The sequence below is a fragment of the Ochotona princeps genome, chromosome 2 (assembly GCF_030435755.1).
Source record: "Ochotona princeps isolate mOchPri1 chromosome 2, mOchPri1.hap1, whole genome shotgun sequence".
In the NCBI taxonomy this organism is placed as follows: Eukaryota; Metazoa; Chordata; class Mammalia; order Lagomorpha; family Ochotonidae; genus Ochotona; species Ochotona princeps.
Genome location: NC_080833.1, coordinates 32,580,353 through 32,594,827, shown reverse-complemented (window position 1 = coordinate 32,594,827; position 14,475 = coordinate 32,580,353). Strand labels below are relative to the sequence as shown.

The 14,475-nt window shown below is 46.9% G+C and overlaps 1 protein-coding gene and 1 long non-coding RNA gene across 3 annotated transcripts in view; both read right to left on the bottom strand.

Moving 5' to 3' along the window:
• Nucleotides 1-5,628, bottom strand: part of RIMKLA (ribosomal modification protein rimK like family member A) — a 31,469-nt gene extending 25,841 nt beyond the window's left edge. For both annotated transcript variants that reach the window (XM_004591519.2, XM_058660845.1), the window contains exon 1: nt 5,357-5,628. In XM_004591519.2, the coding sequence (XP_004591576.2) occupies nt 5,357-5,519 (163 nt within the window). In that variant the 5' untranslated portion in view covers nt 5,520-5,628. The remainder of the gene's footprint in view (nt 1-5,356) is intronic.
• Nucleotides 5,629-10,126: 4,498 nt separating this feature from the next.
• The window catches only part of LOC131482996 (uncharacterized), a 32,228-nt gene continuing 27,879 nt past the window's right edge, over nt 10,127-14,475 (bottom strand). Inside the window, exon 3 of the long non-coding RNA XR_009247472.1 lies at nt 10,127-10,307. This is a non-coding gene — a long non-coding RNA (uncharacterized LOC131482996). The remainder of the gene's footprint in view (nt 10,308-14,475) is intronic.

Genomic DNA, 14,475 nt, shown 5'->3' with positions numbered 1-14,475 from the left:
CCTAACACAGTTCATGAGTTGCTTCCCAGAAACTACTGCTGGAAATATTAACTAAACATCCAGCCCATGCTCAGCCCTGGAAGTCAGTCTGCAGATACCAAAGTGAACCCTTGGGGTAAAGCGTATTCATGCGGCACCTGTGTCATTTCAGAACTAGGATATACTTCCACCCCCTTTGTCCTTTTCCTTCTACTAGTGCTATCTAATGCTGTCCTTTGGATTACAAGGTCGTGGGCACAGGCCTTCAGCAGGAACTGAGGTGAAAGATGAAGCTCTCTGTTCTGAAGTTGGTGTGGTCCCCTTTCTGAGTGGCGGCCTCCCAGGGTGTGCATAGCAGGAAGCCAGAATCAGGAGCAGAGTAGAGCTTGAACCGATATGGGATTCAGGTGTTCCACGTGGTACCTTAACCACTGCACCTAAATCGCACTTACTTAATTACTACAAAGAAATAAATAAGACCCTAGAACAGCTTGTTTGGAAGAACCTGAGCTGGAGTGAGAGTTTGGCTTAACACTTGGGCTAGGATACCCACATCTGTGTCAGTGCTTGGATTCCATACACAGCTCTGCTCTCAAGCCCAGCTGTCCTTGAATGCAGACCCTAGGAAGCAGTGATGATGGCTTACGACTGACTGGGATCCTGCCACTCATGTGGAAAACTTGCTTGGTGTTCCTGGCTTCTGGCTTCAGCCCCAGCTTACCTCTGGCTTGTGTGGACATTTGTGGTAGTGAACCCCAAAATGGAGCTTTCTCTGTTTGCCTGTCATTTTCCCTATATTTCAAATACACAAAATAAATAAAAATGCAAAAAAGAAAGCAAGAAGCTGACCTAGAAATTTCCATATGGCTATCATGGCTATAAGTGAGAGAGGAAATGCTGAATCATTCTGCTCCTAAGAAACACACTGTAACACAGCCTCATTTCCAGGTCAGACTCATTGCAACGGTCTCGGTGTCTGCCTCTAAGTTTGTGACTTGCACTCCTTTGTTCAGCCAGTTAATGACACAGACCTGTGGGGGTATCCAAAGAACTTAATTCTCACCAGTGAATCTACCCTCATGTTATAGCTTATTATGGGAACATTTTCACATCCAATTGCTAGCCTCCAAACACAGAAACTCAGAACCCTAAAAGCTGCATGTACTTCAAATTAGCCTTTGCGACCCCTCACTCAGTCATCCAACCAATATGACCCAAAGACCACATGTGCCAGTTACAGAGTGTACATCTGAGAAATCTCCAGTTATTCAAGATGATAGGGGAGATAAACCTTGTAAATAAATAAATAGTAATAAAATACGATGAATGCCACTTTCAAAGGTATGGGCAATGCTATTTGGTGGTTAATGGAGGACCATGACTACCTGGGACAGGGCAGAGAATGTGAGAAGGATTATCTGGAGATGAGTGGCTTGTGCTAACCTTCATTGATACTCTCCATGCAGGAGGGGCAAGATGGGCATCTCAGGGAATTAGGGCCACGGTGTAGCTGGTGTGGACAATGCATGGGCAAGAATGGAAGAGATGAGACAGAAAGTGTTTAGGCTAGAATCACTGCACATTGTTTCTAATTCCCTGCCCAGAGACCTGTAAAGAGAACCTAGACTTATGGCTGACACAGAAAAACCACCCAATACATCTTGCTGCGACAAGTGTTATCACATGTCTTTTGATCAAATTCAACACCTTATGTCTAGGGTCAAACACAATTAGTAAATATTTGCTGACAGAAAGGAGAATTTGCAGACCCTCAGAAGCAAACAGATGTGGGCATGCATTTTATAGCGTCACACATAGCCGAAAACAGAAGATGATGTTTTATACAGGATTGCCTCAGTCACCGGAGGTCATTCTCCCCACCCAAACCCATGCTGAGCAGGGTACATTACTGTATTAAAAATAAGCATGGGACAAGCAGCATTTGGCACAACAGTTAAAATTCCATTTGGGTTGCCTATATCCCATATCTAAATACCCGAGTTTGAGTCCCCAGCTTCTTGTTTTTGACTTGCTACAAATTCACACCCTGGGAAGCAATGGTGATGGATCAAGTACTTGGGTCCTATTATTCACACAGGAAGCCTGGACTGAGTTCCTGACTCTTGGCTTTGGTCTGGCCTGGTCCCAGCTGTGATAGGCAATTAGGGAGTGAACCAGTAGATGGGAAATCTCTCTCTCTCTCTGCCTTTCAAATAAGTAAATGTTTTTAAATCATGAAGGCTTATGTTTGTGCAGCATTTTTAGATTATATGTATGATTATAATCTTATTCAAGATAATGGCAGGCCATCTTTCAAGCCAAAACTTTTAATCTCTTCTTTGAATCCTATTTCCATATATAACCTGAAATTCTAATCCTCGCATTTGGGCTCCCAGAGAGGAAAGCTTAGGGTCCAATTTTAACAACTGGCTGAGGCATTGGACTTTGTAGTTCCAAACTGACTCCTTCATTATACTCCTGTGCTAATTTAAGAAGCAGCAGGACAGAATGACGCCAGGAAGGCTTTGTAACAGTGGTATTTAATTTGCTAAACCATAAAGCTCCTATGCAAAGGCATGTCTAGCCGCAATCCCACATCTATTGAGGAAGGTTCCACTGGTTGCAGGTGTCCTAAGGCATTCTGCTTCCGTGTCAATGGACTAGGAATTAGGAGAGCAGGCTCATTAACAACTGTTGACTAGCTGGCCCATATTTAAGGAAGTCACTTCATCTCTCTGGTGTCAGGTTCTTTATAAAATGAAGACGTTAGGATAACGTCCAGCTCTCACATTCTGTAATACTCAAATGTGAAATCACATTAACATCAGCATAACGATCTAGTCTATATTTCAAAGCTGGTGAATTCTGGCATCTTATTCAGAGAAATACTTTAGCTCTGCAAATTTCCAAGAGTTTCCTTTAGCGTTAGAGGAAATTGGGGAAAGCAGCTCACATCTTTACTAACTTGAAAAAATGTGGAGAGCCTATGATGGCAAGGCACTATTCGAATCGCCACCACACCAATAAACAAAACAGAAGACGTCCTTCTTTTCAAGGGGTTTATTTTATTGTGCCTTCATGAATCTTCACCCTCAGCATACCAACCTTCTCATAATTCTGGAAGCAGAAACAGTGATCTAATGAGTTTTTTCTGAGGGTTGTGATTTTTTGTGGGATTATCTTCGAGTTAACAAAAACAAAAAGCCACATCAGAAAACACCTGTCTCTAATTTCCCCATCAATAGTCCCCAACAGCTGTGTAGATTTTCTTCAGTTAAACAGAAGTAACTCCCACACTGGTTCTCTAGCATAAAGTAACTTCAACCTCTGCCTGCAGCGACAGCATCCACTATGGCTGCTGGTTCAGATCTGACTGCTCTACTTCCAATCCAACTCCCTGATAAAGACTTGAGAAAACAGAGAAGTCCCAGGTCCTTAGGCCCCTGCACCCACATGGGAGACCCAAAAAAGCTTTGGAAATGGCTTCAGACTGGCCATTGTGGCCACTGGGGAGTGACCCAGTGGATGGAAGTGCTCTTGCTCTGTCTCCCCTCCCTCTGTGAGTGTGCCACTCCTCTCCTTCCCCTGTCTTTCCCTCTTCATCTTACAACTCTGGGTTTCAAGTAAAATAAATTCATAAAAAGGAAAAAAAAAAGTAACTCCTAACTTGAACAAATAGAGATATTAACACATGAGTTCTACTGAATTTTAAGACATGGAGTCAAAGGGTTTAAAGTTAAATCAGGTCTTAGAGATTAATTTTCTCTCTCTCTGCTATTTTTTTTTAATCAGGATTTTAAATATTTCCTTACTCTTAAACAAGTTTGTGCCGGGCACACAGCAGCAGCATGATGGGGGAATTTTGGTTATTGTAAGTGAAAAAAAAAAAAGCCTCTTTACAAGCTGTAAAATAAATAAATAAGCAAACTCAACCTGGGGCCGGGAGGATGTAAAAATTAAGTGCTCCATCCAGATCAGCAAAAGAAAACAGATGATCTAATTTAAATAGGACATTTTCAGGCTGGATGACCCCTAGACCTTGGTTTTAGAGGCAAGAAACGGAAGAATCAAACACATCAAGCGGCTTACCCAAAGCAGAGCCAAGAAGCTTGTTAAGAGCAAGGCTGTGATAAGAATTCAGGCCTGCAACATTCCCCTTTCAGATGCTACCTGAGCCGACGACAACAAATTTGAGAAATCAAGGAGAAAGTACCCTTGCTGTTTGGAGGACACTGCTGAAGATGAAGTGCAAGGCCCCCAGCGTTTGCAGGGTACTTCTCAGCAGGGCACACCACCTGACAACTACCTACAGAAAGCATGGATACACCACACCTGTGGAGGAAAGACCTCCCACTCAGAAACCCATTATGCTCAAAAGGATGCTGGCAAAAGGTCTGTCCAGAAATCAGAATCTCCTTTCTTTGCTGAAAAAAAAAAAAAAGTAACAAATTCCAAGCTAATCTTGCTAGATAGGGTTGCAATAACATGAATAGAATCCCAAGGAGAACCTTGAACTGGGCCTAACCCCCTGAGTCCTGGACCCCCTGAAATGTCTGGACACACCCCCAGGGGAGCACTGGAGACACTTAGATGGAAACCCTATGGAAACTTTCCAAACCACCACTCCTCAGTCAGAAAAGGCTTGAATTAAGGATAATTGGAGATATCTAAACACAGGCTCAGCCTTCTGAGGTCACGTCACAGTTGATAACCATGTCTTGCCCAGGAAAGCCTCTTGGACACAGCAGTGGAGTGACCCGTGAGGCCAGGCTGATTGTACCTGAACCTGCTCTTCTGGAACTCAACACTTTGGGAGTAGGGCAGGGGGAGGGGAGGATGAGCTAAAGGAAACCCTTCAAAGGTCTACTCTGCCACTTTACAGCCAAGAGATGACGCCAGTCCGTCTTGGGTTTCCCCCGTATGTAGGTTCCCAGCTTGGGAATACTATCCTGCAGTGCATTACTGAGGCGTATACACTCCAGAAAAACTTTTCCAAACCTTTGTCTTATTCGCAATTTTTGCAGGTGTAGGGCGGGTTTCTTATCTCAGCCTAAAACCGACTGGGGATCGATCCGAGCTTGCACCTTGATTTTCCTGGGAGCCCCGCGTCCGACGAATCTGGGTTCTTCCAAAAACAAAAGTCCCTAAGTAAATTAAATCTCGTTCTCAAATCCTAGCCTCGGGGCAGCCGGCGGTAGGTAACCGTCAAGGTTAGGAGCTTTCTCCAAGCTCAAGTGGTGTGGAGGGGGGGAGAGCCGCTGGGGGTGCGGGGCCCCAAGGAGACACAGCTGCTGGAGGCCCGTGAGCGCGCCCACCCTTGCCGGCTCTCGGGGACCTCGGAGCGCCTCCCTGTCCTCCCGGGTCCCGTCTCGCTCACCGAGGTGGCCGCCGACGACCGTGACGGCGATCTGGTCCATGAGCACCGCCCGAAAGCGCACGTCCTGCTCGGAGCAGCGCTGCCGGAGGGCGCGCATGATCTGCACCTGCGGGTAGTCCTCGCGGATGCGTCGGTCCGTCAGGAACCACAGCTGGGAGCACATGGCGACCAAGGCGGCGGCGCCCCGTGCGGCGCTGACCCCCTCGGCGCCCCGGGCCGCTGGCTCGGCAGGGCGAGCGCGCTGGGGCTCAGCTCCCGCCGGTGCGCCAGGCGCCTCTGCAGCCCTGACCCAGCGAATCGGTCCGGCCACTCCGCGCCGCCGCCGTCCCGGGCCAGCCAATCAGCGAACGGCGGCGGGCACCGGCCGGCGCGGCCAGCTGCAGAGGCGGCCCCGGCGGGCGGCGGGCTGAGGGCTGCCGGCGGCGGCCGGGAGGGGCGGCGGGTCGGGGGCCTGCGGCGGCCAGAGGAAAGAAGTCGGACAGGACTCTCGGTTCCCCACTTCTCCCTCTTCCCCAGAAACCCGTGCGTTGGCGAGGCCAAGGGAGGAGGACATCTCTGCGATGCCCTGGACCGCGGTGGGCAAGATGCGGCCGGCCAGGGTGTGGCGGCTGGCGCGGGAGGGGACCCGGGCGACGACTTTGTGGGGGCGGAGAGGGTGCCCAAGCCGGCGGACCTCTCTACACGGTGGGCCATGGGTGCGCTCTAAAGGTGGACCCGAGGGCTGGGGGGTCCAGACGCAGGTATCTGCCTGCAGAGCCCTAGACAGGGCCTCAGGGTTGTCCCAGAGAGAACGAAGGTCACACGACTGGACTCCCAGCTGGACCCTAGCCCTAGAAGAAGGAAGATCTCTCTGCCCAAATCCTGGCCTGAAGCCAAGTGGCGGAGGAAGGCACAAGTCGAGTTTGACCACCTCCCTTTGCTTGGGTTTTCTCAGCTGCATGTCCCTTCCTCGTTGGCAGCTGCTTTAGACCTTCACAACCTCTAAGTCATAAATAGTGGATCTAAGACCCCTCTTAGAAAGCCCCCCTGACCTCCCTTCTCCTGGCCTCCCCCAGGCTATTCTACTGAGTCATCTTGAAACCCTGTCTTTGGTTGTAGCCAGTTGCAGATCTTGCCTGCAAACAACAGTGCTTGAAGCCAGGTTTTCCTTTCCAAATTACTGCGAAATTGAAGTTAGCCATCTTTGAAGACTGCATTTGCTCATTAACATGTGTCTTTTTTTTTTCTTTTGGCTTAGGGAAGCAAACAAGGCTTGGTAGTGACAACTTAGAAGCAGGAGATGTCATCTTGGGAAAGGTACAGGCATCCATGTAGATATTTTGCAGGCATGTGAATTTATCACTAAGATGTGCCCTTGGAAAAGTTCTGTCTGCAGAGAATTTCAAAAGTGTTGTTTTCCAAGCAATCTTTAGTGAATTTTTTGAATTATAAATTTTCACACACACGTTTTGCCATGACCTAGTGCACTATGGATCAGTAATTTCAGAAACTGTCTTCTGACCACACATGGACTTGGGCACATGAGACTCTGCCTTCTACATTGGCCACTTTGTTCCATAGTATGTGTTTTGTTGACCCATCGGGCTGGATTATCCTGTCCAATCCCTTGCCCTGCAGCACTGTAAAATAAACATCTATTTTCTACCACCCTGGTGTCAATAATTGGCTTACTATGCAGTGGGTGCATGAATGTTGTTTCTTACTTTTAAAAAAGATTTATTTATTTTTATTGGAAATGCAGATTTATAGATAGAAGGAGAGACAGAAAGATCTTCTGTCCGCTGGTTCATTCCCCAAGTGGCTACAGTGGCCAGAGCTGAGCTGATCCAAAGCCAGGAACTTCTTCCATGTCTCTCTCATGGGTGCAGGGTCCAAGGCTTTGGGCTATTCCCCATTGCTTTCCCAGGCCACAAGCAGGGAGCTGGATCAGAAGTGGAGCAGCTGGGACACAAACTGGTGCCCATATGGGATGCTGGTATTACAGGTGGAAGATTAGCCAATTGAGCCATCACGTTGCACCCCAGAAATGTATATTCTAACTTTCCTGTTATGTATTTCTAACTTGCTGCATCCTCTAAGCTTCCTCAAAACTCCAAACAGTTACGCGTTTCTTTGTTGGTGACTATATCAATGTGTTAGAAGGGAGTGCACTCAAACAGACCCAATACTTTGCAACTCTCCTGTAAGTGCAGTGTTTCCCTAGCTTTGCAAGACATTACAGCAATTCTCACATCCCCAAGGTGTGTTTGTGTGTATGTATGGTGGGAGGTCATAGAAACTCCTGATTTACAGCCAGTCAGAAATACAGGAAACTCAGATTGTGAATGGCAATCTGAGGCAGGGATCATTTTATGGGACTGAACCCTTAACTTGTGGAATGTGATGTTAACTCAAGGTGGGTAGTGTCAGCATCGAATTGAATATCATGGGATACCTAGCTGGTGTCTGTAGAGAATTGGAGAATTGATTGGTGTGGAAGAGGCTCATACATTTAGTATCAGAAGTATTGTAGGAGCTTGAAACCTTTTTTCCTTTGTACCTGGATAATCTCTCCTCCTTTCTGAAGGTGGTCATTAGGAGGATAGAACATTGGCAAAAAATGAGCAGAACATTCCCTGCCAAACAGTTTGGTGCGCCTTGTCTACTTGTCCCTTCTTCTAGACTAAACCTCTCAGGAACAGGAGCCAACGCATCATGCACACTGTTTGCTCAGCTACCTGCCAATGACCATTAGAACTGTCCTCTTAGGGACATCATTGCAACTGTAGTTGATGAAACTGCGGTCAATCTGCTAGGTGTTTGTAACCTGGGGATTCTGGGACCATATTTTTTCTTCACCTCCAACCTTCACTATTTATTAGCATAGAAAGATATTGAGCTGTGGGTCTAAATATTGGAAAGAAAGCAAGTCTTCATAAGTGTTACATATGACCCCAAGCAAGTGGATTTGCAAAGACTAAAATTTAACTGACTTCAATAAACTAGAGAAATTTATTTTCATTAACAGGTTAAAATGGAAAACAGTACACTTAAGGAGCAAAAGAACCATCACAGACAGGCACACACACACAAATTTAAGACAGAAAAACTAGCCACACAGAAATGTGGCCAAGAACAATCTCATAATTGTGACAAACCGATAATGGAATGCATAGAAAAATCCAGGAGCTGACTTAACAGAAGCATGGGAACACAAACTACTCTTCATTCCTCTGAGCTCTATTATGAATGGCACACAGTAACTATTGGTATGTACTTATTTTTTTTTTAAATTGTGACGTTGACTTTGCAACACTTTCACGTGAGTGATTCCTGCCATCGCCTCAAGACCCAGTGCAAATGCAACTTTCCTTCCATAAAATTCGTCCCATCTTTAGCTAGGGGAAGGTACTGCACTTCTGAATTTTCATAAACATTTTTTATTTCAGAAATGGAACTCTGTCATTGTTTGGTGGGTGAATGGTAGTTCTTAGATTATACTCATGTAGTAGACATAGATTTGAGATGGCTGAATAAAGGAAGATACTTGAGAATCTATGGTATTTGTCTTCATTGTCATTGTCTGCCTTGCTCTTGGTGTTGTCTTCAGATACCACATGAAATTCAGATGTTAGCTTTTCCCTCTTATCTAAACTCACATCCTCCAAACTCTCTCACATGAGGTCCTGGTGAATAAATTAGAATTTACAGAAGGAGAGCCACAATTTATATCATAAAACTTACAATGGGGCATTTGGAAGTCCCTCACAAACTCTTCCTCAGAGGACTCTGCCTGGTTCTACTATTAGAGATCTTTTCCCATTCCTGTCTACTTCCTAAGCCTCCAGCCTCGGGGCTCTTCATTCTCTCTCCCAAGGCACCATACAAATTCCTCAGCCCTTCATTTCTCAGAGAAATAGTTCATCCCAGATATGACCTCCAAATTTGCACCCTGGGCAAATTATTGTGTTTAGTAAGCCATGTCTTCTGATTAGAGAATTCAACTTTTCCAAGAAGTAGAGAAGTTTTATTTCTAAAAAAAAAATCCTAGTTGTCAAACATATTTAATACTAAATGACAAGACAGAACTAGTCAGAGAAGTGCCCCTCCTTCAGCAGGTTTCCTGAAGTCTACTTTTGAAGACTGCGTGGTGAGTGCAAGCAGAATGTTCAGAGGGCTGCTGGCTGATTTAGCTCTGGGTGAACTCGACTCCCAGAACAAACTGTAAGTTTATAGTTTTCTTTTTCTTACAAGTTTCTGCATATTTCTGTCTTTGAAAGGCAGAAAGAGGAGGGGGGAAGAGAAAGTTCTTCCTTCTGCTAATTCACTCTACAAATGTCTTTAACAGGCAGGGCTGGGGCAGGGCAGAGTTAGGAGCCAGAACCTCCCTCTGCCTCACCCACATATTGAGCAGAGGGAACCCAAGTGCTTAGGCCATCATCTGCTGCTTTCTAGGCTCATTTTCCAAAAGACAGGTCCCACGTGCTCCCACATGAGATGTCGGTATCCCAAGTGGCAGCTTAACCACAATGCCCACTCTGAGAATTTATCATTTTCAAAGAGATTGCCCTATCTCTCTTGAGACAAGGCTGCATAACTGCTTATCTTGCTATCAGCCCAGCCTCATATAGCTGTACTCATTAAAGATAGATATTTGTTGTCTGAACTCTTCTTAGCTCCTTAGCCATTTCTGAGAAAGAATTACGTTAAAAACCTTAGCACGCTTTTTCTCTTCTCATTGGGGGTACAGGCTGCCATAATAAAGACCCTCCTCCACCAAGATGGTGACTTAATGAGAAGCTGGTTTCTTTCTCACTTAGTAGTCTGGTAAGGTGGATGCCTGTGGTGAGCTGCTTCACTGCTCACCCTGGGATGCACGCTCCTTTTGTCTTGGTTTGCCATCACCCCAGAGTATGATCATTGCTTGAATAGTTGAGGTTGGCTCATGCTACCATATTTTTGTTCTAGACCCCTGCAAAGAGAAAGAATGGAGGGAGAAAATAGAGAACAAGTGATTTTTTATTAATGAGATAATATGAAAGTTATACTCATGGGACTGGAATTTGGCCTAGCGATTGGGATGTTCATGTCTCGTGTCAGAGTGCCAGAGCTCAATACCTGACTCTTGCTCCTGACTCCAGCTTCCTGCTGATGCAACCCCCAGGAAGCTGTGCATGACTCAAGTGATTGGGTCCTGCTGCCAGCTTGAGAGACGGTGCTCAGGCTCCTGCCTTTTGCCCAGCCCAATCCTGGCTATAGTGAGGGATAAGTGGATGAGAGCTCTCTTTCTTCCTGTGTCTACCCACCTTCAGTCTCTCTTGCTGTGGCTCTCTGCCTATCAAATTTTAATAAATCTAAAATAAAATTTTAAAAACGTAAATGGAAACAAAAAGTTATACTTCTAACTTCCCTTCAGAGTTCACTGGCTAGAATTCAGGCCCATACTTTTTGTGAAGGTAACTGGAGGATGTATGTAGATGTCTTTCCTAGCTGGAAGGATACATGCCTGGCCAAAATTCAGTGGAAGACAGAAGGGCTTCAGTGCCTAAGAGGAAGAGAAGAAATGGCTGACAGTGATGTTGGACAGCTGCCACCAGTTACCCCTATTGACCTATGAGGTGAGGCCCTATAGGATCTTCAGCTTTCAATTGCCTGAAATGCCTTAACCATGCATTGTCATATGCCACCCCAGTAATTTCATATTGGGTCTTTCTCACCTTTTTTTACCTGTTAGAGTCAGGTCAGGCCGCACCTTCTCCAGGAAATCCCCCCAGGCTCGGTCTGGGGTAAATGATCCTTTTTTCTGTTCTTGTCACACCATGCATTCCCCTCCTTCAGCTCTTTTTGAACCTTCATACTTCTTACAGAAACCTGAAATCCCATCTTCAAGGCTTTGCCTCCATCAGCTCCTTCACAACAGGTAGACTGTGTCCTAGCCAGATGTGCACTCTTAGTGCCTAATATGAGCTGGATTCCTGGTGCTTGCCAGTGGCTAAAACAAGCTGTGTCATGGTCTGAGCCCTTGCACATTCAGTTGAGTTGTAGCTGCTTTCCTGGACTTCCTCCGAGTGGTCTGTTAGGAGGAGCACCTGGGAGCACCTCAGATGCTCTCACAGGAACATCTGCATACCGATGAGTAGGTTGTTCACTGCAGAAGGTCATCCCATGAGGACCCACATGAGGATTAAAGTCTAGCATGAACTCCAGCTCACTGTGCTGTGTACCTGCTCTCTCGTGTTCCCCCGGAGGAGGACAAAGTATCAAACCATTCACTGGGGAAATGTAGCAGACTCCAGAAGAGGACTTTTTAAAATTCAAAGTTTCCCAGTGGGCTAGCAGCGGCTCAATGCTTCCAGTTTCTCCTAGGAAAATAGGAACAGCTCCCTGTCTTCTGTTTGGCTTTATGTCAGAGGGATGCCACGAGCACAACAAATGGCTAGGGTACAAGCCTTCCCCACCCATCTTAGAAGGGCTGCTACAACCAAATACCATAATCAGGATGGCTTATAAACAATAATGATTTATTTCCTGCTGTTCTGGAAACTGAGAAGTCCAAGGTTGAGGCATGAGCACACTTGGTGTCAGGTTATCTGCTGGAAAGAGAAAAGCAGCTCTTTGGTTTGTGTGGAAGACACGACTGGAAACAGAACTGACCCAGCAAGTCCAACCACCAACATGTGCATAAAATGATTGAGGTGATTGACTGTGCTGGACCCTGTACTGGCAAGCACACACAATAATCAGGCCTGAGATCACTTCAGATGAAGATTCTTTGGGGATCCTTGCAATCAAACTGCCAGATTCAGGACCACAACCATGAAGAGACTTGCAGGTTCCATGGTCTGACCATGGAGTACATGTGTCAACGCTGAGCCTCCTCAGAGGTTCAAATGGAGCAGTGGACAGCATATCCAGGTGCACATGGAGAATATGGCAGTCCATCGGAACCTACAGATGATACCCACTACTACAACATAGAATGGAAGATAGAACAAATCAATCAACTGCCCCAGCCAGTGGATTGGATTCTGGAGACATTTCATCATACTTGGAATGGCAAGATTGGCAGCAATTCATAACTGTTGAACTATCAAAACTACTTGAGCAGGATCCTCACAGCCTCACATCGGGGACCTGGGATGGGGGGTAGGCTAGGTGGGGCTTCTCCCTTTTTCTTTCCCCTTACCCCCGATACAGAAAAAAAATAATAACAGTAATAATAACGTGGGAACAAAGGTCTTACCCACTTTCCTGTAGCCCTTGGCCCTTTATTCCCTAATCAACTATGCAAAGATTGTCAAAATTAAATAATTACAAAAAGAAAAGAAAAGAAAAGAAGAGAAGAGAAGAGAAAAAGAAAGGAAAGGAAAGGAAAGGAAAGGAAAGGAAAGGAAAGGAAAGGAAAGGAAAGGAAAGGAAAGGAGCTCTTTGGGACCTCTTACTTGGCCAGAGCACCAGTCGTCTGCATGAGGGCAGCTCCCTCTTGAGGACCCTACTTTCTATAATCACATGGATATTGAGGGACACTCAGACCCCAACGCCACCCCCTTACCCAGCTATCTCCACACACCCTACCAACATGTCACAGCAAAAAGTAATGACACTATTACAAATGCAATGGTACTGTCAAAAGCACACAAACATCAGTCATAACAATTGTAAAGCAAATGGGATCTTAGGTTTTCTGAAACTGGAATTTTTTTTCATCATCCCATTCAGCTCTCGTACATGTCAATGGGCATTGGAGCGTAGTTTAACCCAAACCAGCCAGACTATCCAGCCTACACACATGCTGTTGGGTGCCTTTCTGTCTAGCCACCCCAGCCCCTGTCCTGGTTTTCATGCCCTCCAGTAGGAGGGGTAACCCAAGAGGGAGGTGCCCACTATTTCCCTCCCAGGCCTCTCCCACTCCCGAATCATGCACTTTCCGGGTGGTTCTGTAGTTTAACTTGACAGAATTAGCCACCAGTGCCAGCCTCTGCCAGCTGATGCTGCAGCAAAGTCCAACCAACCCTCACCCATTCTGATTTATGCTTGCACCAGTAGGGACAGTCAACCAAGCCTGGCGCTTCCCTGATCTGGTTCATATGAGGCCCACAGGTGTTGTAGCCCTGCCTTGTCTGGTCTGCCCCCATCCCAACTCACGCTTTCCAGTGGGCAAGGTGTTCCAGCAGGGAGACCCTTCACATTCCCCCTACCAGCTTTACCCCCTCCCTCTCTGGTTCCTACGTGTGTTGGTTGGGCACTGCAGCCCAGTCTGGCATGGCCCACCTCACCTCGGCATTTGCCAGTGGGTGCTGTAGCCTGGCCCGGCTGGCCCACCCCAATTCCAGCTGACGCTGGTGAGAGTTATAGTCTAGCCCAACCCAGCATGCACCCTATCCCTGATGACTGCACAGTGGGCTCAACATGGAGGTACCTAGGCAGCAATTCATGCCCCTGGTAATTCATACCAGGCAGCCAGCAGGCCAAGCCTGGTGCCAAATAGTGCACTGGCTGCCCAGGGACAGTTCACCGCATGTTGGCAGTAGCTGGAATCAGGGCTCTGAGCATGGAGTACAAACCAACCTGGCACGACCCACACTGTTCTGGTGCTTGAAATCGTCAGCGGGTGATGTGAACTGGTTCAGCCTGGTCTGCCCCTGACCTGTGCCAAATGTATGCTGGTGGGTACCTTTCCCTGGCCTGATCTGGGCTGCTCCCTATTGTGGACTGTGTCCTGCCAGAGGAGTTGCCCAGGCTCCTCCATTAGAATCTCTCTCAATGCCAGATCTCGCGCATACCGGTGGGTCCATGACCCAGTCCTACTTAGTCCACCTCCTGTCCTAGCAGGAACAGTGGCTTTTCCTGACTAACCTTCAACCCATTCTTGTTTTTATTGTTGGATGTTTCAGCCCAGCCAAGGTTTGTCCATACCCTGACACAGCTCACACATGGCTCAGTAGGGGCAGAGACCTAGCCTAGTCTGTCCTATATCTATCCTGGTCCTCCAGAGCACCAGATGGTGTTGGAATCTATCTCGGCTTGGTGTGTCCAGTCCCAGTCCACACTTGTGCCAAGGGAGACTGCAGCCATGTCCAGACTAGAACACAGCCCCCACTCCAGCCCCTGCACTCACTAGTGGGAACCCCCACACAGCA